Source organism: Strix aluco, chromosome 17 (genome assembly GCF_031877795.1).
Source record: "Strix aluco isolate bStrAlu1 chromosome 17, bStrAlu1.hap1, whole genome shotgun sequence".
In the NCBI taxonomy this organism is placed as follows: Eukaryota; Metazoa; Chordata; class Aves; order Strigiformes; family Strigidae; genus Strix; species Strix aluco.
Genome location: NC_133947.1, coordinates 145,524 through 172,207, shown reverse-complemented (window position 1 = coordinate 172,207; position 26,684 = coordinate 145,524). Strand labels below are relative to the sequence as shown.

At 39.7% G+C, this 26,684-nt stretch overlaps 1 protein-coding gene and 1 long non-coding RNA gene across 8 annotated transcripts in view; one reads left to right on the top strand and one right to left on the bottom strand.

The window, feature by feature from the left end:
• Positions 1 to 26,684, top strand: part of LOC141931425 (uncharacterized) — a 77,967-nt gene that overhangs the window by 6,663 nt on the left and 44,620 nt on the right. For 2 of the 6 annotated variants that reach the window (XR_012625575.1, XR_012625577.1), the window contains one exon: positions 18,273 to 18,369. The exons of the other annotated variants lie outside the window; for them this stretch is intronic. This is a non-coding gene — a long non-coding RNA (uncharacterized LOC141931425). The remainder of the gene's footprint in view (positions 1 to 18,272; positions 18,370 to 26,684) is intronic. 6 annotated transcript variants of the gene reach the window in all.
• Positions 6,561 to 25,019, bottom strand: TGM6 (transglutaminase 6). Of its 2 annotated transcripts, XM_074843516.1 has the most exons (13): positions 24,932 to 25,019; positions 21,893 to 22,066; positions 20,823 to 21,062; positions 20,181 to 20,299; positions 18,907 to 19,035; positions 17,529 to 17,706; positions 16,583 to 16,718; positions 15,439 to 15,542; positions 13,267 to 13,509; positions 12,261 to 12,605; positions 11,124 to 11,281; positions 9,315 to 9,448; positions 6,561 to 8,076 (listed from the first exon to the last, which is right to left on the bottom strand). In XM_074843516.1, exons 1-13 carry the CDS (start codon positions 24,936 to 24,938, stop codon positions 7,923 to 7,925), a joined length of 2,121 nt encoding a protein of 706 aa, XP_074699617.1. In that variant the 5' UTR covers positions 24,939 to 25,019; the 3' UTR covers positions 6,561 to 7,922. The 2 variants fall into 2 exon arrangements, with proteins under 2 accessions (XP_074699617.1, XP_074699616.1); XM_074843515.1 differs by lacking the exon at positions 24,932 to 25,019 and having other exon boundaries at positions 21,893 to 22,140.

Genomic DNA, 26,684 nt, shown 5'->3' with positions numbered 1-26,684 from the left:
TTGTTAAAAGCAGCAACTAAAAAAAGTAGAACTTCTGTAGCATAATGCATAATGCAGACTATTTAAAAATATCACACTGGAGGCTTGGACTAAATACATTCTTAAAGTTGCCATAATATAAAAGGAAGGTCACTGCATTAATAAATAAATGGTCAAAAGACAGAAAATAAGACAGCAGAAATAAACGGGTTTCACTGTAGAGTGAGTCACCAGTAGTTTTGCAGAAATCTGTGATCTTACACAAATTAATGAATAATTTGAGAAGTCAATAAAAAGACATGAGGTGGCAAAGCTTGCTCAGTTATTCTGAGTAGTAAAGATGAGGGAGACAGCTTTGGGAAAGTTGTAGAGGATTCTGAACATGTTGAATGACTAGGCCATAAAATAGCAAGTAGAGATCAGTGTAGGCACGTACATAATAGGAAAAAGGGACCCATATCTTACATGAGCAGTGATGCATTCAGAGGTGGTTGTAGTCATTCCAGAATGAGATATAAAGAGCTAAATGCGGTACATAATGACTGATTTGTGCTCTTTAAGTGTATGCAAATTCTAAGCCAATCGATTGTGCTCAAACCTCTAACTTTCTTTGCATGATCAGTGTTTTTAAATGCACCTTTGCAGGATACCTTTATGAACATCTAAATCAGAGTGGTTTAGATACAAGCAGGTATCTCATCACCACTGCCTTCTAATGGCTGTGTATACACATACTACCATCTCCTGGTCGAATTGGCAACTGCAAATAATACTTGCTATGTAGGATGCACTTTCTAAACTGTGAACAGAGAACTACTCATTGTCCCTTTGTATCTTTCGTTACACCGAAATGGGCTAAAAAGGCCCATTGAAAAGGTTAACACAAAAGAGACTTCCACATGCAGTGCTCAAGTGCTTGTACTGGCATTCCATCTGGTGAGAATTTGCAATCCTAAATTAGATACCTGAGGTTTTCCATCCAAGATCTGAGAAAAAGAAATGGGAACTGGCCACTACAGAGGTCAAAACATTCAGCAGAAGTGCTGAGATTTCCTACCTGTGAATCACCTTTCCTTCTGTCTGGAATACGGGTTTCTCACATGTTGGTTTTCTTTCAGTCGTTAGTTGTTTCATCTTAGTTTAAATGCTGTTTACATCTGATCCAGCACTAGTGTTCGGTAAAGGCAAACCCAAAACACTGGCAGCACTACTGATGGTACTAAAATGGCACAGCCATTTCTGTATATTGCAATTATAACTGCACTATCAAAAAGCTGAGTTTGGATTGGTTCAGATATTTTGCTGTATGCAACCAGCAATTTGCATGTCTCTGCAGACAGTCTGAACTTCTAGAAGTGTTGATAGGTGTTTCTAAAGTGTACATACAAGTATTTGTGTTCCTTATATTTTGGTGGTTAAAAGGGGGTTACACTAACAGTTTGGAGTGGTATTTCTTTTGTGCACTTGGCGTAACTGTATTTGGAGAAGTGCACAAGGGTTCTCCTCTCTTACTGGTTGCCTAGCTTCAGTGCAGCTCTGTCCATTGATAGTGACATGTTCTGTGTCAGGAAGTGGGCAAATGGACAATCCTTCAGATACAAGGACAGGTAGCTCTACCATATGGGTCCTCCAAAGGTGTTGCCCTAACATCCTCCAGCAAAGAAGAACAGACACTTCAGAAAAATAGTATTTTTTTTTAGTCTGAACCATAAAGGGCAAATTCAGTAACCTTTTGACTGATTTTGTCTTGGAGATTTGTTTTAAGGGTGGTTCTTTCATATGCTTTCCACATGCTATTACTTACAAGTTTCTGGCTCCAAAAAGAGAAAGTCGTTTCAACAGGAACAGCTTATCTTTGCTGGAGCTGTAGGAACAGCATTCATTATGGCATTCTTTTGGAAATACTGGGTTTGTTTTTTCCCTGCAAAATCTACCTCTCCTGTAAGTCTTTCTCACTGATCTCTTCAGTCACAAAGTCAAACTGATACCAGGTTTATTTTTCAGGCTTCCTTTTATTCAAGAAGTTGAAGTGTATGAGCATAATCTGTCCTTTAATATAATAGGTATTCCAGTCCATTGACCTGTACAGTTTCCAGCTGTGAACATAATTTGCTCATGCATTTAACACAGGTTAATCACACTTCTGATATGTACCATTGTTTGTAAAACTACAGTTGTAATAGACCAGCATTCTGCTTATGCTGATTGCAGTCTCTCAACCTGAGGCTGCAGTATTATTGTCAGTGTTAGCATGTGTAACCTCATGTGCACAAGATCCATTAAATCAACCAAGTGAATTTTCTTCTTCATTGTAAGGATTCTGTAAGAATTAACATTCACTCACTCACAATGAACCACATCCAAACCTATACTTGTCTCTAAAATGCTACAAAAGCATAAGCATGTACAACTTGCTAGACTGGATCAGAATGGGGGTTCATCCAGTCTAACTTGGTTTCTGACCGTACAACAACGCTAGATGCCTCAGAAGAATTTGCACGAGCTTCACCCCACAAGTGAGGCATCATCTTGTAGTTGATGATTTTCAAGACTTAGTATGTCATGACAGGCAAGATTTCATATCACTCTGAGAGTTCTTGTTAATGATAAATATTCTTTGGAGTAGTTCCATCCTGTCTACTTTGCAGTCTAACACGTCATTAGTGGGAATCAGAGAACACAAGGTGCTGTAGTCTCAGTTGAGCTGTCTGTTTGTGATGAGGTCTCCTGCACTTGACGTGGCTGATGTAACACTCTGCATGATGGCTGACCAGAAATTGCTTTCCTACTGTGCATGTACCAAGCTGAATTTCACTGGTTGTTATATTGTCATCTATTTTGCCTTGCTTGGGACCCTTTGAAGTTCCTCATAGGTTTTTAGTCCTCAGTAATTTAAATGGCTTTATGTCATGAGCAGATTTTGTACCCTTTTGCTTCTGAAGAACTTCATCCAGGTCTAGGCAAGTGTTGTCACTGTTCTGTATCTGCTACATCCCTGACATGCTCATAGAAATCTAAAGGAAAAGTGATCCATAGGATCCTTGAAAGTATCCATCCTGCCTGGATATTACCGTGTTATTATCTTTATAGTGCTTGGGGATTCCTGCTTTACAGGTTGAAACATCAATCCACAAAAATCTTTATCATCTTTATTATCTATAAAAACAGAATCTTGAAATGTTATGTGAACATCTTTAATAACTGGGTCTCTTTCTGAATGTAGTAATCAAAAAATACATACATCTAAGTTTCCCTTTTATTGTGTATACATTTCCAGCTCTAACATGGCACATCCATGAATTAGATGTGAATTTTCCTTTTTGGTGGAATTTCTTGTTTGTCTAGAGCAACAAGATATGCTTACACTGTGCTTTTTGTTTTGTCTTTTATAGTGAGCGGTACCCTCCACATTCTGTACACACGAGTGATAGATACCAAGTGGTAAAGCAATGCAGTTTTAGTGACAGAACCAAGTGATTTGAAACTACCAACTTTGGCTATTCAGCCAATATAAAGAAACCAATTTGGTTATTGTTTTGTTTTGTTTGTTTTTAATCTGTAAAAGGGTAGTAATTTAATTGACTGCCGGAATCAAGTCTCTAGAAACTTAGATCAGGAGAACAGAATAGTGGGGAGAAACATTAACCATCCTGGAGACTGATTTTAATGTCTTTCAAGACCCAATTCATAGTATGAATGTGTCATATCAGCTAGTGCTTACTTGATTTTTTTTAGTGATCAGAATGGAATGAGGGCTGGGTCATCCTCTTGGGCATGCTCAGATTTAAACTGCATATTTATAAAGAAAAATACTGATAATTAGCCATATTTTAGTCCACCAACTCCCATTGACTTCTGACTAAGGGCTGTGTAAAGATTGTAGGTTTGACAAAAGCTATTTAAATCTTTCCTTGGGCACTTGCACATTTTTCTCTGTAATAATAATTAGTTTAATTTAACAGTTGTCTTATGTCTAATGCAGGAAGAATGTGTATTTCTTGTATGTGGCACTGGCCAGATCTGCATTTTAACACTGAAACTGAACTGGGTGTGGTTGCTGAGGGCAGTTAATAATGCTGACACCCTGAAAACCCAGCAACCCCAAGTGTTGCAAAGCTTGGAACTTGGCACAAGCTTTAGGGCTGATTTTCCTTTGAACAGAAGGCTTCCTTTACAAACAGTTAATTAGGGTGAGGTCATTCCAAGCTCATGTGACAAACACTGTCTGAAATAATTTCCTGGATTGTATTTAAGAGGAAATACTGAAGTAATTTGAATGGCTTGGCTGTACTGTGTGTTAAATGTAATGACAGTCTGCATTCTTGCAAGATTTAATGAGATTTTATGAAATACCATCACTACCTCAAGGCCTTTTCTGAGGCTAGTGGAGGATTGTATACCCTGACTTTCCAAGATCCTGCAAGACTTAATTGATAGGTGCAAAGCTACCTATTCCCCTCTCCTTTGCCTGGAGAAATCTGAATTCCTCTGTGTGTGTGTGCATGTGTCCCCTTTTCAATCTTCATTCCAGTCTCTCTGGGCTGACTAGTTTTGACAGGCTTCCACATCCCTTGTAAGTATATGTGTGGGTGGGAAAATATTGTAATTGGTGTAATAAAATAGTTTACATGTTTTGAAGATTTTTTTGGCTTTAAATCAAAGAAATTTAAATGAGACCTCTGTTTAATTTGTGTCACAGAGTCAGTTTGTGTCCGTGAAACATTCTTTCTGGGGGAAGTTGGGACTGCACTGCTGGACAGTACTAGGCATTGTCAGGAGGAAAAGGTCAAATTGTCTCTTGGGAACACTCAGATCTTTGCTATTTTGGCTTGTTAACTCTGCAATGAATAAATGGACATAGTTCTGGGATTTAGATATGGGTGGCATAATGGCTTCCTCATGGAGGAATGATCTACTTTAAGCAGCCTTGTGGAATGAGGATGCGTGACTGTTAATTGTGAATTTTCATACATCCTTCTGATTATATTGTCCTGAGCCTTTTCTTCCCATCCAGTGCTTTCTGGGCACTTCTGGAAGTATTGCCAAGTATCTGCCTTTGCAAACAGAAAAATCCGTCTTTTTCTCCTGTCTGCTTTATGATACCTGCATGAAAGGAAAGAGGTGGAACTTCCTCTGACATAAGTTAGGAGGGTAGATACAGTGGTTTTGTAAGATACTCATAAAGGCCTGGGAGAAGTGTGTGGCAGCAGGCATGGGTGAATAACAACCTTGAAGGTAGTGCCAGTACAAAACAAAAATACATGTCATAGGCTGCTTTTTCTCAAGTGGCCTCAAGGACAAGTTTGGCCAATTCTCACAGTAGTACAGTGAGAGGTTTCTGACCTGGCGCAAAGTAAAAACACTCAGCCTTTCCCCCAGCCCCCAATCCAATTTTACCAAAATGCATAATGCCCAAATAATTAGGACCAACACACTGACTGATTGCCTGTGTTGGTTATAGCTTCTCATAGCAGCTATTGCCTATTAGTCCTAGAATAGATTCAGACTAGTAGGGGATGAGATTGCAAAGCCAGAGAGCATTGTAAAGTGGGTCCCCACACACACTGGTTTTCTCTCTGGGAAATTGCTTGTGTTTATGCATAGCAAAGCCTTTGTAAGTATTGCTGCAGTTCCTTTTGAAGAGGATACAGTTTGGGGTCCTTTGCTGTGGGCCAGTATGGTAGCTCAGTCAGTTTTTCCTTCAGTAAATCCTCCAAATTGGCACATTTGTCTTGTCTGTCGTTTGTATTTAAAATGCAATGAAACAGCAGTCAGCCTCAGCGTTACATACAAGTCCTGTAAGCTTTTAGCAGTGCTTAAGTTAAAAAAGTTATAATAGAAAGCATTTAGGTAATTTCTATGAACAAAACAGTATAGGTGTCAGTTTTGGCTTTTTCTGAAACTGTTTCTGGAGCTACTTTGCGAAACTGAAAACCCAAGTTGGCAGAGTATTGAGAAATTTACTTATTCATTACATCAGCTGCATCTTTTTCTCTCTTTCTCCCTAATGGGAACAGGAACCAGTGTTTCCTCTCCTGTAAACTCTTTTTAAAATTAACTTCTTTTTTTTTTTTCCAAAAAACTTTTTCTGAGTTGTTGGTAGCTGTTCTGGCATTTGTGGCTCTACCACTGCGTAGGGCCAATTGCAGTCATGTTCCCTTAGACTCATGGAAACCAAATGCGTTTTGTTTAGATGAAAAGAGAATGATTTCTTGAGTTCAGTGTTCTCTTTCCCTGTGAATCCTTAATATTTCTCATGTCTTAAAAATCTAACCACCAGTAAAAACGGTCTTTATATTTCCCTTAAGACGCTGTGTATATCTGTGCAACTACATAAATAACATATCTCTAAAGATTATATTGTCTTAGATAAAACTAGGAGTGATACTTTTGCATATGTGATTGATAGAAGAAAGAGATTTTAGCAAATGGAGGTTTAAGACTTGGATAAAACATTATGCTCCTGGAAGAGAGGAGAGTTCGTTTGTGCACCTGCACTCCTTCTGAGGACACTGGCTGTGACATCTCTATTTCCTCAAAATATTTTGTGACTTGCATGAGAATTTCCATGTATTCCTGCCTCTGTGGGTTTGTCATACCTGAATGCAGTGTTATCCAACAAGAAATTCCATGGAAGCTGCTGTTAAAATATCAATTGATTCAAATACAATTTTATAGCACAATGCCAAATTTATTATCCAGAAGTTTCTTTTGGAGAGGGTGATTGTATAGATGTAGCCAGTTGAACAAGATTTGGAGTTGAACCCATGGTATAGGGGCTATAAGACATCTCTTACAGTATGTTTTCCTTGTTAAATACGTTTTTCCCCCATCTCAAGATGCAAATGCTCTTTTTTTTTTCCTGTTAGAGCTGACTAAAGTAAGTGGTAATTGAGGCTGTATGAGGAGGTGAATTTGTAAGATGTGTATACATGAAAATTTGCATAGTGCTTAACTATAATGTATCAGTGAGAGAAATGTAATGTGTTTTGGTCTCGGGTTGGCTGTGGTAATGATTTATCCTTTTATCTTTGGAGAAGTTTCATTCATTTATTCAGTTCATCCAGAAAGAACTCTGGACCTTTTGAGACAATAGTGCATGTGTGAGGAGCTGTGTGTGTAAATAAATGTGTTTTAGTCCATATGACAGATCACCTATTTACTGTTTAATGATATTCTGCTTCATTCCTATTTTCAGGAGCAGCTATTCCAGCCTGTTATTACTTCAGTGCTCTAGTGTTTGCCACTCCTTAGTCAAGGACATGTTTCTTTTATCTGCTTTTGAACCATTACTCCCAGTTATTTATTTGACAAATATTTCATTATTTATAATTTATCACATCATTAAATCATGATCTGAATAGGGAAACTGTGAATTAAAGAGTATTCTTTATTGAATAGCTTCTCACTTTTCCAGTCATAAGAGTTCTATTGTAACACTGACATATCTTATTGCTGTACTTTCCTTCTAGTAAATAGATGAAATGATAAATTTAATTCTCAAATTATGTCAGCTACTTGGATAGTGCTTTGGCTATTACTGAATAGTGAATATAATTAAACTATATTCAATGAAGCTTGATTTTAAGCTTTGATTCAATGAAGCATAATTTTAAATAGTGTTCCTTGGAAATCTAGCTGCTATCATTGCAACAGGCTCTAATGCTGAAAACCATCACATTTGATTCTCTACTTCAAGTTGAATTATATAATGGTTACTAGTAATTCTATTCATGAAGGTCCATAAAGCAGGTTAGGGAATGAAAAAGATGACACTATCTTTACAGTATAGTGTATAGTACCTTTTTATTAATTTCTGTTTATATTACATCACTTTACTTTGTTTGAGTAGTCTGCATTTCTGTTCTCCCAATCATAATAGTGTATGAACACTGCACCAGTCTCATAAACAGAGACAAAACTGAACTGATGTACAGGTTATGTCACGGAGCAGGAGCCACATCAAGCATCACAAATCCCTTAATGTCTGAAAAATGGATGCAAACCAAGTCCACCTGAAGCTGCCTGGTGCCACTCTTGTAGGGAATTATTTCAAATTGGACTGTTGAGCTCTCCATGGGGGCCATTCTTGCCACACTAAAAGAGAGAATACACTTGTAATTTCAAGCAGATGAGAAATTCTTGCTATGTATTCTTCATAGTCCCCAAATGTGAGACAGTATGGAAAGGAGGAGTCAGTGTAAGTGGCTGCTGTGTTTGTATGCTCCTAGCACAGGTGGACATAACCTTCCATGTTCACAGCCCCAACACCACCATCCTTGAAGAACTAATCAAGCTATAATAGATGTGATGGAATAGTTACAGTTCTCAACCTGTGATAGAGAATTAGGGGTTGTATCATGAGGGCAAAATGTATTGAGCACCTGAGGAATGATCAGGAGGGTTATCTTTAGAAGAGCTCAAATCCAGCTGTATGTATTACCCTCAACACTCATAACATTTATAGTAGTCTAGATATGCTCGTGCTGTATTTTGGTGTGGTAAATGTAATTAATTATCCATAGATTTTATGTCCATAGTTAGAAATGACTCTTGGCTGTCCAACACAAGGAGACTGCTAGTAGCACTAGGAAACAGAGAGAGTGGGGGAAAAGGGCCTCTCTGCTCTAGGGAGGTACTGAAGCTGAGCAATACCAATGCTGGTAAGGCAAGTTAAGGTTCAAGATCAGGGTCTAGACCTGAATTTTATATGAATTGTAAATGAAGCTTTAGTGATTCACATCATTATCCATCTCTTGCTATCATTTTTTGTTTTCCTCTCACGGTTTCTTGGCGCTAACTCCCCCAGCATAAATATTTTGGAGGCTTTAAAAAATGTTTTTAAAATAATAACCATGGAGAAGATGGGAGAAAAATTTCTTATTGGTATGATATTAGTGGACACATATTTAAAACATTTCGTTACAGTAGATGTCCTGGCTCTTTAGTAATTTAATATCTAAAGGAAAAAAGATGTTGTCACTTTCCCTCTTACCCTTCAAGGATTGTTTGGTTTTCCTTTTGCAAAACACAAAAAGAAGAAAGTTTTTAAGCCCTTTATATAATTTAGTCACTAACTACAGCACTCTGAGTTACACACTGTCATTAAAAGCAGACCATCTCTCCACTCCGTGAGCATTCTGTAATTCAAAGCTCGGTAAAGGAGGTGTGAAAAACTCCAACTAGTATATGGAGAGTACTGACATGATAGTATTTTGTCCAAGGTTGATGCAAACAAAAGTCATGAGGTTGACAGAATCTTTTTAAAAAACCCACTTTTATTCCAGATTTCCCACCAAAGCGAATGAGTTATTAGCCAGATAGCGTTTACGTACTTGATTCTGAGTTGCTCTTTGAGCAGGCCACTACCCTCTGCTCGCAGCACACAGTCTGTCACCACTTCAGACAGCGGGTTGGTAAATGTGACCTGCACATTAACAGCCTTGTGTACCACCGTTGGACCAAGGACCTACAGAGAGAAAACATTCTGCTCAGCCACGGCATTAGTCTCTCTTCTTTCTCGTGGTTTTCTCTTTTCATTCCCTTTGCAAACCACTTACACTGTTAGGATCTCCTGGACAGGAAGGAGATAGGGATTAATACATGTACATATTTTTGGGCGTCAGAGTTCAGGCTTGTATCAGCCATCCAGTGTGGCTGAGAATAAACTACTGTAGAATCTACCATTTAGTCCTAACTTTCTAACTAGGTCAGTGTATCGTGTTATGTAAAACACAGTATAGGACACTTATCAGAGTGAGAACAGAATGAGAATACAAGTATTAACTGGGCATATATGGCTAACTCTGTAGGCATCTTAAATCAAATTAGCTTTAGTTAAGCTACATGAATGGTTTAGGATTAGAAATTATTGGAGGTGTGAGACAGAGGTGAATTGTGTCATCTCAGGCAAAAAAAAAAAAGAATGCCAAGTAGCAAATAAACATATTCATTACCTTATTTTGACTGAGATCAAGTGGAATTGGCATATCTGGTTATCTTTGTAGATAATGTAATATTAATTAACATAATGGAGAAGTCCAGCACCCCAGTTGCATTTCCTATCATTGACTGTACGTTTATACAGAAGTTTCAGTCAACAGAAACATAAACCCTTCTGGAAACTTAGTCACTGAATTGAAGTAATTTAATTCAGGTGTCTGCTGTATATAAGCTGACTCTTTATTTGCATGATACAACACAGAAGGCTTTTTACAAGGTCTCACTAGACCCTGGTATTCAGAAATCACCAGACCTACAAAAATCCAAACTTTATTCCTGTGTGTAACCTTGCTTTTCTTGTATCCTACTGACAGAGTGGTTTGGGATAGCTAATCTAGTCTGGAGATGCTGAAAGTCTCTCTGAATTATCATACTCCCTCCATGTTGTTTACAGTACAGTAGGCAGATAGCATTTGATCCCATGTCTGATTCAGCATGTGGATGTGCTGAACTGTCCCAAACAAGTTAAGCTAGTTTACCTGGATGTGATGGGCCGTGCAAACCCGGGACTGTCCCTGGGCAGACATAGTGTGTGGTCTTTTCTGTAGACTGAGAATTGCTTTTTACCCATTGTACAACATTTGTCAGAATTCAGTCTCAAGTGGGAAAAAAACCCCTCTAGTTCTAATTATTAATCGTTTGGGAAGATGTTACAGAAGGTGAAAAGTGTCGCTTTTCCTGATCAGAACTATCTTGAGTATTAGTAATGATGACCCTCACCGCCCCAGGCGTTATCAGCTAGTCAGTGAAGATGTCTTTGGTAAAAATCAGGCTTCCTAAATAAACTGGAAGAGAATGATCAGACTTCCCTGACTCTGTCTCTCTCTGTTTCTCTCTGTCTGTCTCTCTGGAGATAATCTTACCTTGTAACCCTTGTAACACTGAGAACTTTATGAGTGCCATGTCAGCAAGCACTCGCAACAGTACCATAGCACAGCTGTGCTTGGGAAAGGTTTGCTTTTCCTTAGTGTATTTCATTTCACTTGTGTCATATGGCCTATTACTAGAGTAACAAGATCAAATCACCCTCAGGCATGGTTTCACTTCCCACACTCCTTCCCATGAGGAGCAGATGGAGTAAGGATTCTAGTTGCTTCTTCTCAACACGTCTCTCTAGGGACACAAAGGGGACTAGCTTTTACCTTGATGGTGAGAAGAGGATCCTGAAGTACAATATCTTTCTCCACTAGAAGCGAGGCTCCCTGTTTGGTTTCACACAGAGCAGTCACTAGGATCTTCCTGTCATCCATCAGAGAGTTTTTGTACTGGGAATAGGAGATCTTGAATGAAATCTCTTTCACTGGAATGGAGAGAGAAACAGAATTCCTCCTCTTCTTTTTTCTGTCCCTAAGTACCAGCTATCTGTAATATATCTGAATTTTAAGGAGCAAGGATGCTGTCACCCCGGGGCTGTCCATTTGTGGGTGTTGACAGCCCACAGACAGGAATGATGCTCATAGGTGACTTCTACTTATTCATCAAACACTAAATGATCAGGTACAGTTTGGTAGCTGGATGGTTCTGAGGATGGATATATGTGGCAACCACTGCTGGTGGTTTTTTCATTTATGTAAAGCATTTAATGCTCCTTCCTTGCAAAGAAGGCAGAAGTGAAAAGATGGGTTGGTTTAAATGCCCTTGCTGATGCAGCTGTTCAGCCTCTGCCTTAAAGATGGTGCACAGTCAGTCTCTGTGCCAGTGGGGAAGGCAATGGATCTCAGTACGTTGAGAAAAAATGTTCATCTACTGCTGGAACACTGGAAAGAGTTATGATGTGTTATGTTTTAGCCTGAGAGGGTAGTTATATTCATCTGTGCTACATGTCTCATTTTTCAGCGCTGTCCTTATAAAAGCAGGGCAAAGGCCACTACCTGCAGGTAGTGTAGCTCTTACTGCAGTCTGTAGTTATTGTCCTGTTGCTGCAAAAGACATAGGCTTATCTTTCTCTCTTTAATCTGTATACTTTGCTTATGGGGAGCTGGTAACTGAGTAGTCTCCAATGTGTCTCTTAGTTGTTCTCTCTTAGCAAAAAAGGTCATAATGTAGAACTAATAGTGGCGGTGCTGGGTCAGAAAAAAGGTCACTCAGCTCAGTATCCTTTCTGACAGTGTCCAAAAGCAAATGCTTAAGACAGGGCAATATGTTTCTATTCCCCTGAATAGTCTTAACCTCCAACCATTTGCAGGTCATACACTTCCTGAGCTGTTCATTGTTTCTATGTGATTTGGCCACAAACCAAAGCTATGTCTTGTCCTAAACTGTAATAAAATTAAAATTACCTTCTTCAGATCCAAGTTTAATAGACCTAGACAACTGCAAAATCTCTGCTTTTGGTTTTCTTGTGTAGAGAATGGCTGAAGCGCTCAGTTTAACCTTTATGGTCTTGAAATCTGAGATCAAGTTCCTGAGTGCCAAGGTAAGGAGGATATCCTGGCCAATTACAGGAGATGCATCAAGGATCAGCTTCCCTGAGATACTGGGTTTTTGTGCAGGCTGTGTCATATTTTGTCTCCATGCTACTGAAGATCGTCTTCTACGTCTTGCAATTTTGGTTCTTTTTCCAGTGCTTCTCACACCAAGCAGCTTCAGTGCTTTTTTATACACACGCCTTTCTTTCAAGGATCCTGCTTTGAAAGATAACATGATCAGAGATCTCATGCATGCTGGATATAGTGCAATGGAGCCATAATTGCTCTCAGTAAATACAGTTTAGGAAAGCTGAGGATACAGAAGAGGAGAAAGTGAGGTCTAGCCTAAATGCTAATTTTGACACAAAAGCAAATGAATATACATGGCCGTGAAGGCTGGAAAGTAAAACCTGCCTGTCAGCTTCAGCTGGCTGGCAGGGGAACCTCTTAGAAGCTGTGAGCAGTAACAAGGTAACTCCTGGGAGACCTCAGTTCTGCTTAAGCTGGGGCAATTGCCATCTCTTCTGAAATTAAGAAGGGTAAAAAAATCCTTTTGCAGAAACTCTCCCCGGACAACTCTCCAGAATGGCTGTATGTCGTAACAGAAATATTCTCACCAGCTGATCAGAACAGCTGGGACAGAATGTTTTACAGAAGTAGCTTTGACTTTGTATTGAATACATAAGTATTTCATCAAGGGCCACAAAGGCTATATTGAGTCACCAGCAGCTGACAATGAACCCTAAGACTTTGAAAATTCACAATTACTTTGCTCCAGAAGAAGTAAAGAAATTAAGTCAGTGCTCGATCCAACAAAGGCCTAAATTCTTTTCACTTCTGACCATCTGTGGCAAGACAATTGTAATAAAGAATTTACCTTCTGGATATTTGTAATTAGTAGTGACATCCACACGGGCGTTGGTGCCCACTGCTTTCGTGCTGATAAATTTTCCAATCTTCCTAGTATCAGAATAAATTCTCTCTTTTCTTTTCTTGCTATAGTGAATCCAAGTAACATAGTCAGCATTCACTGCTGCAAACACAAACGAGCTGTCATAATCCAGGTTCACATCCCCTTCCTTAATGGCTCTGGTGGAGGCAGGACCACACTGATAGATACCTGTATTAGAGAGAGGGAGAAGTTAAATGACTGCCTATTGTGAAAGAACACAAATCCTCATGCTGACAGCAGGAGGTGGAGGTGGTCACTCCAAAGACAAGGTTGGATAAAGTGCATTGTTTCTACATCTGTGCATTATGGTAACAGCATGCCTAGAGATTCCACATGCATTTTCTATCAAAAGGTAGGAGCACAGAGAAGGTTGTAAGGCTAATAAGGTGTAGTGAGAGCTAACACTTCTTGTGATGTGCACTATGTGAAATGTTCTGACCCTCCAAGTCTTGCAAGGCTGTATGCTAAGCTGTCTAGTGAAAGGAGAGGAGAGGATGGGAGCGAGTCAGAAGTTTAATCAATCAGACTTAAGAGGTGTGAGTCATCAATGCTCTCTGTGCATTGAGAAGAGCCAGGAAGCTAAATTTGGTAAACTTAGTAGTGGGGAATGAGAAGCAGTTTATCTGGAGTTTGATGGGTTTTAAATGGCCAAATAAATTAATCTTTTGATGGAGGTCATCAAACTAGATCAATGAAGTTGTGTCTGTATTACTGAATAAAACCAGAGCCAGGGTGTGAACCCAGTGACCACTGGGCCATTGCTCATCCAGACTGTTTACTGGCTAGCAAGCTTCTTAGTGTGGGTTTTTTCCCCCTTGTCAATGAACAGTCTTTCAGACTGTGGGTGTGAAGAATTCAGGGAAGGGGACAGATCAGGGTTTGTTCCCAGCAGGCTGTGCTATTATTTTGGTCTGGGAGGGGGAGTCCGGTGCTGTGAACAAAAGCCATTCTATGTCACTTGGTTTCAGAACCAAAGAACAGTTTGAGGCCTTTTTCATGTAGCTTTGTACATATATGCCATACTGTTGCATGCCATGGGGACATCATATGAAATATCTTCCTACCCATTCCAGTGTGTCCTGTATAATATAGGGTAGAGTCATAGGGCATGGTTTCTTTTCTGTTGTAAATTCTTTGGTGACTATAAGGTCTAAAATCTTTACTTAGAATCTTACTAAAAGGGGTTTTAATTTGTTTTGCTGCTGAATCTGTCCAATGCAAGCCAGCAAATGTGCCCTTGCAGCAAGGAAGGCCAACAACATCCAGGGCTGTGTCAGGAAGACTGTTGCCAGCAGCTCAATGATCCTTTCCTCCTACTGAGCACTGGTGAGCCACATCTGGAGTGCTGTGTCCTGTTCTGGGCTCCTTGTACAAGAAAGATACGGACACATGGGCGCAAGTCCCGCAGAGGGCCACAAAAACGATTACAGAATGAGAACTGGGACTGTTCAACCTGGAGAAGGGGAATCTTATAAATGTGTATAAATACCTGATGGGAGTGTGTACAGAGGACAGAATCAGACTCTCCTCAGTGATATCCAGTGAAAGAATGAGTGGCAGTGGGCACAAATTGAAACACAGAATATTCCATTTAAACATAAGAAAAAACTTTTCCTATGAGGGTGGTCAAACTCTACAACAGTTTGCCTGGAGAGCTTGTGGAGTCTCTGTCCTATGAAATATTCAAAACCCAGCTGGATATGGTGCTGAGAAACCTGTTCTAACTGACCCTGTGCTGAGCAGGGGGTCGGAGTAAACAAACTCTAAAGCTCTCTTCCAACCTTAGCTATTCTATGTCATGTTATGAGTCTGTGTAATGGTAGGAGCTAAGACAAGCAAGGGTGAGATAAGTGAACTTAATATGTGCTGGCTTTTGTGGAGGCAGATCAAAGAAGTAAGAATATGCATGCTGGTAGGCAATCCTGAGGCTGACAGAAAAGCAACTTACTGGAGATTGATGTGGGTATTGCTTTTCTTGTGCTCCCAAATTAATGCTACATCTACGGGGACTAGACAGAAGAGAGTTGTCCTGAAATTTCAGTAGCAGTCTTTAGGAGTAACAATATCTACTGCTTTTTATATTTACAACAGTGTTACCTTTGCTTCTTTCCTGGGGTGTTGCATCCAGAACCTGCCATCCATCATAAAAAGAGCCAAGATCTCTTCTAATGAACCAGCTTTCATTCCAGACATGGAAATTCCTGTAAGGGAGGTAGAATAGGGAATCTGTGATTCATGGAATTAATTTTATATTGAAAGATTTGATACGTTTCTGGTGCAATGCAAGAAATAACCGTAGTCGAGTGAATGAAAACTCCATAGAGAGACCAGCTGCTGACTCCTTTCTTGAGTACCTCTTTGCCAGCTTTGTGCATTCAGATCTCTGAGGAATGTCGGGATATTACAAAAAAATTAATGTTAAAAGGAAAATAATTCATTGCGGAGTCAGGTATTCAATTCTGGACATTCCAGAGCAACATACTGTACAGCCAAAGGTCTCCTGTGCACATTGCTATCCGTTGGTATTTAATTCACAGTTGCTCTCTGCTTCATGTCACCCTTGTCCCATTTGGTCCCCATGGTACAGGGTGCTTGGTGACTGAAACACTGATGCATGCAGGACAAAACAGATGTGCAGTGTGATAGTTTCTGTGCACTTGTTTGTCAAAAGCATAATTCTTAACAGCTTCTTTTGAGGTGAAAGAAACAGGATGTTTTTCCTAAGGGATGGTATGGAATTTTTCTGAGCTGCATTAAACATATTACCTTTACTTTAGTAACCTCTCAGTATTGTGCAAGGGATGTGTAATGGTAGTCATGAAACACAGATGATCAACAGCATGTAGCACAGGAGCTGAGTGTAAAACTTAGGGGCTTCCAAGAGTGCTTTGCTCTAGGAATCAAGGGACAAACTGGTATCATTTTGGGGCAAGAGGTTAATCACTCTTCAACTTTTTTTTGAAAAATTTAAATTTGCATGCAGTAGAGACAAATTAACAGTTATATTTTCAAATTATATGTTGAATAGTAATGGTACAAAGTATCCCCTCTTGATTAGTCAAAATGATGAAACTGGCTACATACTGCCTTTCTGAAGACTCTGGTCTGTTGATTCTTTGGTATGGGGTTTTATATCACTGGGAGCATGAGATTCGTGTGGTTTTTCAGGAGCATGATTCTAGATCTTTTAATTAGAGGAGAATATAATGGAAGAAATATTAAGAAAAAAAATTATATTTACCACACACTGTCTTCAGTCAAGTGCAGGGTCTTTCCAGAAATGTCAACGTACTTATCAATACTCAGATTTATGTTCGTGTCATGGGCAGAGTTGAAGTTTGTAATAACACGAGTAGGTATTCCCAAGGATCTCAGAACTGCAATATAGAATACCATAAAAGTGCTGTAAACCTATTTTACAGACATTTGGAAAGTATTTTTCTGTTTTTCTTGGCGAAGCAGTCTAGCATATATGTTTTCAGTGCGGAAACTTCCCTCTCAGATATGATGCAAGTCACAGTCAATGTGCACAATTGTTTAGAAGACATTTCCACAGACGAAATTCTTAGCTGCCATGAAGAGTTAGATTCTCCCGTTTATTTTAAACTTTCATTCTTCATCCTGTTCTTGCTTCCATTTTCTCCCTGTTTGTTTCTCTGTTACCTGCCTCTTTTTCCTCTTCCTCTCTGAGACAAACCTCTCCATTGCATTATTTTTCCTCTGTATTTTCCACAAAGTGACTCTTGTCTCTCAGAGCAGCTCTGAATGGAAACTGCTAGGATGAAATGCTTTTCCTGACTTGCAGCTCCCTTTACAGGTCCTCAGAATTGTGGTTTGGTTTTGTGTCACCAGTAGGTAAGACACAACAGTAGAAAACTGGCATTGTGAGGAGACAGACTTAAAGGAGCACTGGTTTTCTTTGAATCCTAGCTTTGAAACAGGAAGCTTTGCTCTTTCCATCACCCCAGCCTAGTAAACTGCTCTGCATTTTGCTTGATGACTCACAAACCAGGGGTGCAGTATTGCAACCTATGGGTGTTTAAAATAGAAGAAAATAACCCTTCATGCATGGAGGGCATAGGTTCTTCACTCTCTCTGGCAAAGCTGAAACAGCTTCAAAAAGATAAAACTACAGAAATTGTAGTAAGCTTCCTTTCTGATAGCATTCTTCATCTCTTCATGTATACCTGTGCACGTTACTCCTGCAAAGACCCAGCACTGGCCATACCGGACAGGTTTGTATCTCCCCCTGTACCACTTTCGAAGGATGGTCACACTTCCACTCCACTGCAGGGGGTTGGTTCCTGAGCAGTACTTTCCATTCCACTTTCCTTCCACTACTCCTTTTTCATCATTGCTGTTAACCTGAAAGAGTCCTTCTCATGAGAGAATTAAAATATTTACAGAAAAAAGGAGAGAGGGAAATAGGCAGAAATGACCTTGTCTGTACCACTGTTCTCGTTGGCTGAGCGATGGCACATAATATTTGAATCTTAGAATTTTGTTTGCTCAAGTGCAACAACTGGATGAAACCTAGATCAGACTGTAGAGTCTGATGATTCAAAACTGTCTTGCTTTTCAGTACAAATGTTCCCAAATGTACTGATTGCCAGCCTATTTAAATTTTCTCTGTTTCGTTGATTATTTTCACCTCCTTGTATGTCATTAAACTGTTACGCTATGTATTCAGTATTGGTTCCCATTCTCGAGCGATTTATATGGAAGCCTCAAAAAGTACATATTTTCTCTGAATGTCCATTTGTTGCAAATGTGCATACAGTACATATAGCTTGCTCAAACTTGTTAGATGTGCTTGCATATACTTGTGCACATCCATTTTAGAGTCCTGTTTAAGTGTCACGTATGGTTGTACAGAAAACAGTAAGTTCTTTTTTAATTATTGGTTTTTTGTTAAATATTCATACTTCTAGTACTTCATGTTGAAGCTGAAATTGCCTAAAGTGAGTGCTGTCTAAAAGGGTGAAAAGGATCACAGCTATAAAGGATGAATCTCAGATAAGGAATGTGGTAAGGCACGTATTATTTGTAAAATAGTAATCTTTTCAGTTGTGTAGTTGTGCGTATATATGTTTGTGAGGTTGGGGGGATGCTGAGAAGATGTAACTATTTGTTGAAGGAAATGCATACAGGTCTCACTTTACGAATCTCCTTAAGTGAAGAATACTAAATACATGTATTAAATGCAGCCGTACCAACACTGGTGTTTGAAAAACTTAGCAAATGATTTCAGCATAGACAGAGGCTTTCCAAATTAGTGAAAAGATCTAATGGACTGAAAATCTGTTAGGAAAATACATCTGAGATTCAACATTCCCCAGAAGTTCTTGGAAACATTCCTTCAGTTATGAGAAAACTTTTGGGAAGAAGGTAAATTAAACTTTTGGGGTATTTTTCCTTGAGAATAAATCTCCATTTTACCTCTTCTGTAGCTATTTTTTGCAGAAAAGTTAGCTACTCATAGAAAACATTGAGACATTCACAACAAAATATTGGGGGTTTTGTTAGTAGGTGTGTTGTACTGCTGTAACTAATGGATCACTTTACCATAGCACTGATAACCCTGCTCACATAGGTAGGATTGTTTCGGTTGGATGTGTCAACAGCTGGATCTTGGCGGTGGTTCAGGCTTCGATCCAGTATAGCCAGAGAGATATCAAGGATATCCTCTTCAAACTGAAACCAAAGCAAGCGCTATATGAAAGGCTAATTTCAGAAATAAACCCAAGGATAAACTCCCCACCTATTTTCCTTCTCCTGGCACAATAGGATGATGTTGGTAATACAGGCATTTTCTGTACTGTTAGATAGGGCCAAGATGAAAGCATAAGCACTAGGCTGCTGACTCTCCACAGTATTTTAAAGACAGCGTGTTTATGAGCATGGTTTGGGGCCATTGCTACCTAGCATTCACAAAGACATTATGTGGCCTGGTGGAACACACAAGACCACACCAGGTCTGGCCCAGCAGGCTTCACATCCTGTCATGCCCCTACAAGTACCCTTCTGTTACAAAAGCTTCACTCTGATGGGCTGCCTTCGCCTGTATGAGATGATCTGAACTGAAAGAAACTCACAAAAATAATTATTGTGGATTAAGGTCACAGAGACACTCGGTTGGGCCCAGAGAATGCCCAAGTGCTATGCTGTATGGATGTGGTCAAGCGAGGATGCCACTTGACCTCTGAGACAGAAAGCAGGTCTGGCCTTGATTCATTTATTAGCGTAATGTAGCCACAGTGATCAGGAGGATTGATAGAAATGCTGTCTGTGCAACTGCTGGTGCAGTTGTAAGGCATGAAGTGGTCAGGAATGGTTTTAACTGGCCCAGCAAGTTGCAGATCAGCTATGTGACTACAGATAGTTATGACTGTATTTATAGCAGTTACGCTTAGAAGGCCAAAATTCCAGCTGAGTAGATTTGGGATATCCTTTTAGTGTCTTCTGCCCCATTACTGAACCAACTGTGTAAATATTTAGATGTAGTAGCCTTGCAGTACCTAGAGGTTAATACTGGAATGTCTTCCTTTGCCCCTAAAACGGTCAAGAAACAATTAGAATTTCAGCAGTTTGTGTAATAGGCAAAAGAAAACTAAAGTTGTGCTTTGTTTCTTTTATTTCTGTATTAGCACATGCCAGACAGGGGAAATGATCCTGATGTTGCTGTAATGTATTGATAACTGAGACATATCTGCAAGAAAATCCTAAGTGAGAGGGGAATACTGAACTCTTATACTGTGAGATAATGATATTCTCTCCTCAAGAGCCTATTTACCCACTGTTCTTATTTTCAAAGTTCTGGAATAGGTGATGCTGTTTACCTGTCCATAGTTCCAAGCTTCTTGTTGAATATGTTTTTCCAGTCCCTGAAATATGATTCCACTATCATTCAGGACATATTCCCATCGCTCCTTTTCATTAGCCATATAGACATCATCATCTAGAAGCAGAATGAGACATGCTGGCTGAAAGGAAAGTTGTTTTGCTGTAACTGAAAACTTCACTTCAAAGGGGGGTTCTAGGGAACAGGTGAGGCTGCATGTGCATTCAGGTTTAGGACTCCCTGCTATACCTCTGTAATCATTTAGAGAGTGAATAAAATAAGCCTGAAGTTCCTTTAAGGGGAACTGACTATGCTCCTGTCCCTTCACTAATCTCAGTGTGTATCTTACTTGTAGATATTGACTGGTTTACAACCAAACACAAGTATCGGAGGGGAAAAAAAAAAAAAAAGAATAAATATTTGGAATATTTCCTGCCTCTGATTTCTTATTCTGCAAGCAAGAGGCTGGATCTTTGATGCATTGCAGCACTGAAGAAGGGATAAAAACTTCATCCTAGATGTTGAGCAAAAAAAAAATCTTTCTGTAGCTGTGACTGTCAGGTACATGCTTTACTGTGACACCCAGATTTCCCGACTGAGACAGTGAGTTATTTGAAGGACATGATACATCAAAACATACTTGGACACCAGGGATTGAAGAGTAGCACAAACTGGCCCAGGAGTGTTGAAGAGACCTTGTTCCCAGAAACAGTCTGAAGTTTCAGTTTGTATCGTCCAATGACAGCATCAGCTGGGCTGAATATTGTGAAGTTCATGCAGCCAGGCTCACTGGGCTCTTGGGTTGCACTCCAGCCGCTGGCACCCTCCTCAGAAAGGTTAAATATGGCCTTGGTCTGCTGTGATTCTGCTGGAGCTGGTCCTGCCAGAGGGAACAGGGACAGCAATTCTGAATGACAGCTGTGGGTGACAAACTTGGGGTCAGTGGTGATCTCAATTCCATATTTTTGGTAATGACTGCATTGAAAGATTGTGGCTTATCAGATCAAATGCTTATTCAGTGTAAACTAGCTGCACTCCAGCCCATAGAACCATACTGTGCAGCCCTCGGTGTTACGTGCACAACCCAGTGAAGGTGAGTACACCCATAATCATTCTAGACAAGTGAGGAGGCAAGCCTGTTGTCCTGAAAACCTGGCAGTTCAAAAGTATCTAGGCAGGATGGGCCACACGTTTTAATACGTATTTCATTAAGAGTTAGTAGCTGCCTAGAGAATTTTCTGGAGAAGCCTTTTGGGAAGATACAGAAAGGAGTATATGAATGGGGTCTTGTAGACTATTCTAGTAATAGGGAACACATGAAGTTAATCAAGGGGAGTTTAAACAGGTGAAGTAGAAAGTCAGGAGAGGAGACAAATGGGGGATGATGGTCTGTGAGAGGTGAAAAAAATGTTCAGGGACTACAGAATGAAGGCAACTTGCAGTTTTGCAGGTGGGTCCTTAGGAGCAGAGATACAGACTTGTTTTTAGAATGAGGATGGCCCCTACCTTTCTATTAACTACTACCTTGATTGTCTATTGCCTTAAGAATGAACTTTGAAATAGGAGCTCCTAAGCCTAAAAGGACAACGGAACCTGATTGATACAGGACAAAGCTTAATGATTCAGGAATAGACCACATAGAGCTGTAAGGCACTAGTGTTTTGGAGCTGGAGTGACTTGGATGTGAGATGAGTGCTATGGGAAAATTACCTGTGCTTGCAATGAAGGTGAAGCTGTCCCCAGATTGCACCATTGTTTGGAGGTTCACAGTGATGGTGAAGGCCTGTCCTCTCCTCAAGATTGCTTCTGTGCTGCTGTAATCAGAGGTGTGGTGCGCAGCTTTATTTAGTTTGGATTGCCAATTGACATTTGCTATTTTCAGGGCTAGAAAGACACAAGGCAAGTTAATTAAAAACATTGTTTCTTCAAACTTGTATGTCTTTTCAGCTTGTCTAATGTAGTAATTTTATTACATTTATATAGCTGGAGTTATGTGTTTTAGGAAAACAGAAAAATCCACTGTCGTTATTAAAAATTGCAAAATAATCAACAACTTAGAGGAACAGCTAAATTTCTGCAGGTATCTTTCAGAAACAGGAAAAACACCTATTCAGAGAGTTCATCTTTGATTTAAAAAAAAAATATCAAAAACCTATTGTATTTAGATAAGACTTCGTTAAAGTTCGAAGAGACTGTTCTATTCCACCATGTTCCTGCTCTTTTTCTGTGAGGATCTCTAGTTGCTAGAATGCTTTGCAGATGTACAGAAAGAATTATTAAAACTCTCATGAGCGAGTGCATGCCTGATCTTGGGGACACTGTATGACAGATGATGAATAGAAGGCTAGTATCTTCATTGTCAAACTTGCACGTTTTCTTCTCGCATATCTTGTATTTCAGTTAATTTACAGTCTTGTTGCTTGAAGCTGGGTGTTATTTCACGCTCTGTTGGAAAAAGATAACCGGCAGAGGACAGGTGATAGGATTAGGAGTGCCATATCTTGAGGCAGTGCTATGGGTTGCTGTATTGTGTCATGATAGGTTGCCCACTATTGGAAACTGGACACTGAAGCACAGATTACAAAAGCTCTCAACCTTTCTTGTTCCTCGATCAATTATAAAAATAACAACAAAAAACCCCCAAGCAAAACCAAAGTAGAAATATACAGGTCCCACTGTGAACGCGTTTGAGAACTGCCCTTCCTCAGTACGATAGTCCAGAGAAATTTCACTTGAAGAAAATTTCCTGCCACGACTAGAGAATCTTAACCCTTTCCAGTCTAATGGTGCTGTAAGCAACACTTTCATCATTTCACTGAAGATACAGGACTTATTTTAGCACCAGCTTGAATCACTTGGAATGAGGCTCATATCTGGGAGAATCCATATGGTTCTACTATAGAAATAGAGGGGGTGGGATTTGAGTTTTCTGCAGTGTTTGCAGAACAGAATTGTAATCTGTGAAGTCTTGATGTAGTCATAATTATACTCATAATTATACTAATTTTTCAGCTGTTTGGAAGAAACATGAATGTGCACATGTGGTTCTGAGGCTGCAGTAAGGGCCTGGAGCAAGCTGCTTTCCTGTAGTCTGTGAGCATAAACATGTTTTCAGTTAAGTGAAGGGTCTTAGGTATGTCACCTGGCAAGCAAAAAAAAAATCCATTGATAGGAGTGTGATGTTTGAATCACAGGATGTAAAATGTCTAGAAAGTTTCTCACTTACATCATCTCTTTATTTTTCTGTCTTAAATATGTTTAGTTGAAAAGGACCTACAGAAAACATCATTCCTAACATCAAGTCCTCTAATTTAAGAGCAAATTAGAACGTGTGTCTGAAGGGCACTTGGGCTCAGAGTTTGAAAAGAAGTTAGCCTTGCAACACTTTACCCATGTATATCCTACCACTGTGTATCCTGAACTGTGCAACTTAAATGTCCAGGCTCTTTAGGGTGGGGAGAGAGCGTGTTATTAGTTGTGCAGTGATGCAGATAACTAAGAGCATTTTGCATGTCTGGAAATAAAAATGTAGCACATGCAGGATTTACTAGCAACTGAGCCATGGGTTTGATACTAGTGGGATGCTGATGTTTAAGGACCTAAATAGTCCTGCTAAGACTCTCAGAGTGGAATGTCACAGGCAAAGACAATATGTACAACAGAGTAAGAGGGAACACCTGTAGAAGTAGGAAGGATAGAGTGCAGTGGCTAGCATTGGTTAGCTCTGAGAATTTACTACATTAATAGTTTGGTTTGCCTTACAAAGCCCACAGTTACACAGGCTTTTCTAGTGAATGTGTGCAGATCTGCAAAAAATGGGTTAGATATGGGGCAAGAGCACAGTATAGCCCGATAGCAGTGTTTTGTCCACGTGTACTTCAAATTTCTCCTTGTTTTGATCTTCACAGTTTCAATTTAAATCTTACAATTTCTTTTTCTGCTCTCAGTATCTCTCCGTTGGAAAAATATTTTCAATAATCCTGTCAATGTACAATTGAACAAAATTCTAAAAATTTGTTTGGGTGAGTGTTTATCCTCTAATGGATAGACATTGGGAGCATGCTTACAAGCAATAGCCTACGGAATTGGTGATCACTGCTGCAAATGCAGTGCACGCAGGGTTCTTGTTGCCTCTGACAAAAAGCTGAAGCTATAACACAAAAAACTCCATAGGCTAAATTGTAGATAGACTCTGTGTGTGTATTACATGACACATCTTTCTAACTAGAGATCTTTCCAGTCAGCAGGAGAGTGAGAGCGAGCGCAGTATAACACATGGATACTGGGACTGCACTTTGACAAAGCAGCACACAGGCTAACATAGCCACTCTGTAGGGAGGTGAACATGGGAGTCCAGAGGCCATCAAGTGATCCGTCTGAGGCCAGACATCTGTTCGATATCAGAGAGGGATTAGAGCCTGGGACTTCTATGTGGCAGTTGCCCAGATCACGAGCCAAGAGTGTTCGTTAGGTGGCTGCAAAAGCACTGTGTAGAGTAGTTAATGGATATGATAGAAAAATATTTTCTTAATCTATTTTTCTGTGTTACAGGGAAAAAAAAATGTTCAAGACCCATGATATTAAAAAAAAGCTCAGTTCTAGCAGAATAACCGATAAATATATTTAACCTAAAAAGGGCTAAATTGCGAAGAGAACAAGTAGATGTAATTTATCCTGTTTCCTCAGCAAGTGTCACTCATCTGTATTGGAAGAGTGCTATCTGGAGCAGCCAGGCTGTTTGTAACTTACCCGCCATAAGGTTTCTTTCTTCTTTTCCACGCTTGTGCGTAGTTCAGGTTACAGATACAAAAGTGCGCAAGAACATTCTGAATCCTCTTCCACCAGCACGAGCAACGAAAGGCTTAGGACTCTTGACTGCACTACATAAACTAGAGTTTATACAAGCTGGGTGTGACCTGTGGTTGCTAGTTACTGTTTTTGTAGTAATGTCCTACGTGAGCATCTACTTATGACTGCTTTAATTGCACAATCTTGAATCTAATTATGCTTATTTAAAACTGGTGAATGACTGAGGAAAGATGATAAACAGTATCCTGGTGTCTTTACTAAGAGAGGAAAACATCCCAAATTGGATCTAATGAAGGAAATACGATCTTAAGAGAACAGAAGAAACTTAATTTTGGATGGTTTGGTTTGTGTCAGTTTAGGTTTTTGGAGACTGTATGTACAGAGGGCAGGTATAGACAAATATACATATTGTACAATGTGGGTGTATGGAACATGGGGTGATCTAAGTAGATTTGTATTGTATTAGTGTTACTGTTGCTCAGTAGCATCATGACTTTGCATAGCATAAACCACCTTTTTTTTTTTTTTTTTTTTTTTTAAGGCGGATCTGCCTGAAGATCTTTCACATAACTGCAAATAATTCATTCTTTCTTGGAAGCATACGGAGTTGTGATGTTCTCATTATCTGTTCCTTACAGATACAGATTACTTACAATAGGTGTTTCTTATATAAGAAGCAGTACATCTCACTGAGAGGGCATTATTATGCTGTTACCTGTGGATCAGGGATTTCTGTTAAGTACAGAGAAGTGTTTAATGGCTGCCTCTACTCTTAATAATTTTTCTTTATAGTTTGGCATTCATAATATATGTACATAGTTTCTCTGTAGCTATTTGGCATGGCATCTTGAGTTGGGCCCTGGAGGAAGCTACAGAGCTGTTCTTCTGGTGTGAGCCCTGCCCACTCTAATTACAGACATTCTCTTCTCCACTCTTGAATCTCCCTCATGCTCTCTCCTCCCTCATCCTGTGTCACAACTTTTCTAGAAACATGCCCTGCCAATTTGTCCCAAGAGGAGGTTGCATGCTGCTTCTGAACTTTGAATGGACTGTGACTGAGGAGTACTGGGTGTAAGGGGAGAAGGGGTGATCCCTTATTTTCCTCACCTCTACACTTCTACATTGTGTCTTTTTTTGTCTGTTGCTGTCTTCTGGTTTGTTTCTACATTCATATGAAGATTGTCAGCAACCAAAAAGGCTAAGTAATTACCTGCAGCTTAAATTTATTTTTAAAAAAGGAATATAATGTTTTGTTATGGTTTCTTGTGTAGTTTTTCAGTAAGAATTTATGATCATGTCTGGATGCATCAGACTCTGAAAGATCACCTGTCAAACAAAATATGTTCATATCAAACTCCTGATGGGTCTATGGTTCAGAATTTTGGCCTTATTAATTCTGCTTTAAACATTTTTAAGTTAGGTAACAAATCTAAATCTTCAGGCTTGGCAGAGCTATTTGTATGCCATTGTTGCCTCACACCCTACTTCTGAAGTGTAGCCAGGTGGTTACTGTGCCCTGTCAGTCGTTACCTCTCGTAGCAGTCCCTGGAGAGGCTACGTTGCCTGCAGTAATAGAGGATTCTTAAGGTTACTTGAAAGTGTGTTTCAGGTGAGACCTGGTACCTAGCAATGTTAGGATCGGGAGCCCTCAAAAGAGGCATCTGTATGCAAACACTGTGGAGCAGGGGCTGCC